General features: G+C 43.6%; 1 protein-coding gene across 1 annotated transcript in view; it reads right to left on the bottom strand.

The window, feature by feature from the left end:
• Positions 1–1,531, bottom strand: part of LOC109466320 — a 26,006-nt gene that overhangs the window by 12,947 nt on the left and 11,528 nt on the right. The window contains exon 11 of the mRNA XM_019764037.1: positions 645–938. Coding sequence (XP_019619596.1) covers positions 645–938 — 294 coding nt within the window. The remainder of the gene's footprint in view (positions 1–644; positions 939–1,531) is intronic.

Below are 1,531 nucleotides of genomic sequence, written 5' to 3' on the forward strand. Positions count from 1 at the left end.
CACAAATACTATCATAACCAACTCATAATAGCTATATATAGAGTGTTTCCCTGCCTGACATCCAAGCTGCTAAGCACGTACGCCTACCGGCTTGACCTCCATTGACCTCAAGGAGGAACGCTCCCCGGAACCAACCAACGAACTTCGGGGTTGGCTAGACAGATCATTTATATTAATAGTTGGATGTCGATCCCTTCATGCTTTTAAATTTCATTCAAACAAGCATAGACAATGTATCCAGAGCGTTGGAAAAGGTTGTTAGCCATGTATACTGCATATTAACCCATTACGCGGTCGGTTGAGGTCGGTTAAGGTCGGTTGAGGTATTTAGGCAGACCCGTGTATTTGTGTGTGTGTGTCTTTAAGTGTCTTTGCTTTCGTGTGCGTGCGCATGTGCAATCATTCTTGCAAGCGTTTGTGCTTTGTGTACGTGTGAGTATGTGTGTGTGAACATGTACATCCGTGTGTCTGTGTGTGTGTGTGTGTGTGTGTGTGTGTGTGTGTGTGTGTGTGTGTGTGTGAGTGTGTGTGTGTATGCATGTGTGAAAATTGTTCCAAGTTTGATACAATATAACATTACTACAATATCACCATGCAAACATTATCATCGCATTTGGCATCTACACCTGCCTAATAGTGTGTACCTGTAATCTTGTAGACCTCATTTCCCCAAGCCCCGCCTTCGCCGTCCGCTGCGCAGGTTGTAGTAGGTCCGTACCTGTTGTAAGTGTTGATGCCATTAGCAGACCCGAAACACTGTCCGCCATGCTGTACACCAAACACGGTGAAGTCACGAGACAGTGCTGCCAGGTAACACTTCTGGATGGCGTGATGACGGCTCTGGTAGTCACCATCCAAGAGTGAATTCGTCCCCTCTAGATACGCCATGGCGCGGGTATGAGAGTCCCTCCAACAACCCAGGCTGGTGTACTGAAGGACTGTGTGGAGGCATACAGGTGTCAAAACATAAGCAAAATATGGAACTATTGGGTACGTTGGTAACCACAAGTTCCAGAGCCCCATGACGGAAAAGGAGCTTGCCTATGTAAGGTTTCTCATTAATGTTGTCTTTCAGATGAGAATTGTCGTTTATTTATCTGATATTGTTTAGTTTTTTGCTATCTTTTTTTACCCTCCATGTAAATGGGGGGTATTGTTTTTACTCCGTTTCATGTTTGGTCTGATATCTGAAGATCGGTGAGAAGGAACTGTATGATATTTGGCAGATTGATGGATGGGGCCTTGGAGATTGTTTAGGTTGACTTTGAGCCCCTGGTGATTGACCTTGGTACTGCATTTTAATTTTTTTATTCTATTGTTGTCGCGTTATGGACTGTTTGTGCGATATTAAGGTAGCAGGTTGTTGTTATTACCATGGTTTAGTGGTTTAAATTTGAGTCCCCTAGCTGTTTGCGTTTGATATTTACAAAATGTTTAACGTTGGACTTTTTGTGTTGAATGTTTGGAAAATCTGGTGGATGGTTGGGTATGATATTTGGTATGCGGGTAGTTGTTGAGTCTCTTTGTGTTT

This window comes from Branchiostoma belcheri, unplaced genomic scaffold (genome assembly GCF_001625305.1).
Source record: "Branchiostoma belcheri isolate BF01 breed outbred unplaced genomic scaffold, Haploidv18h27 scaffold163, whole genome shotgun sequence".
Classification (NCBI taxonomy): Eukaryota; Metazoa; Chordata; class Leptocardii; order Amphioxiformes; family Branchiostomatidae; genus Branchiostoma; species Branchiostoma belcheri.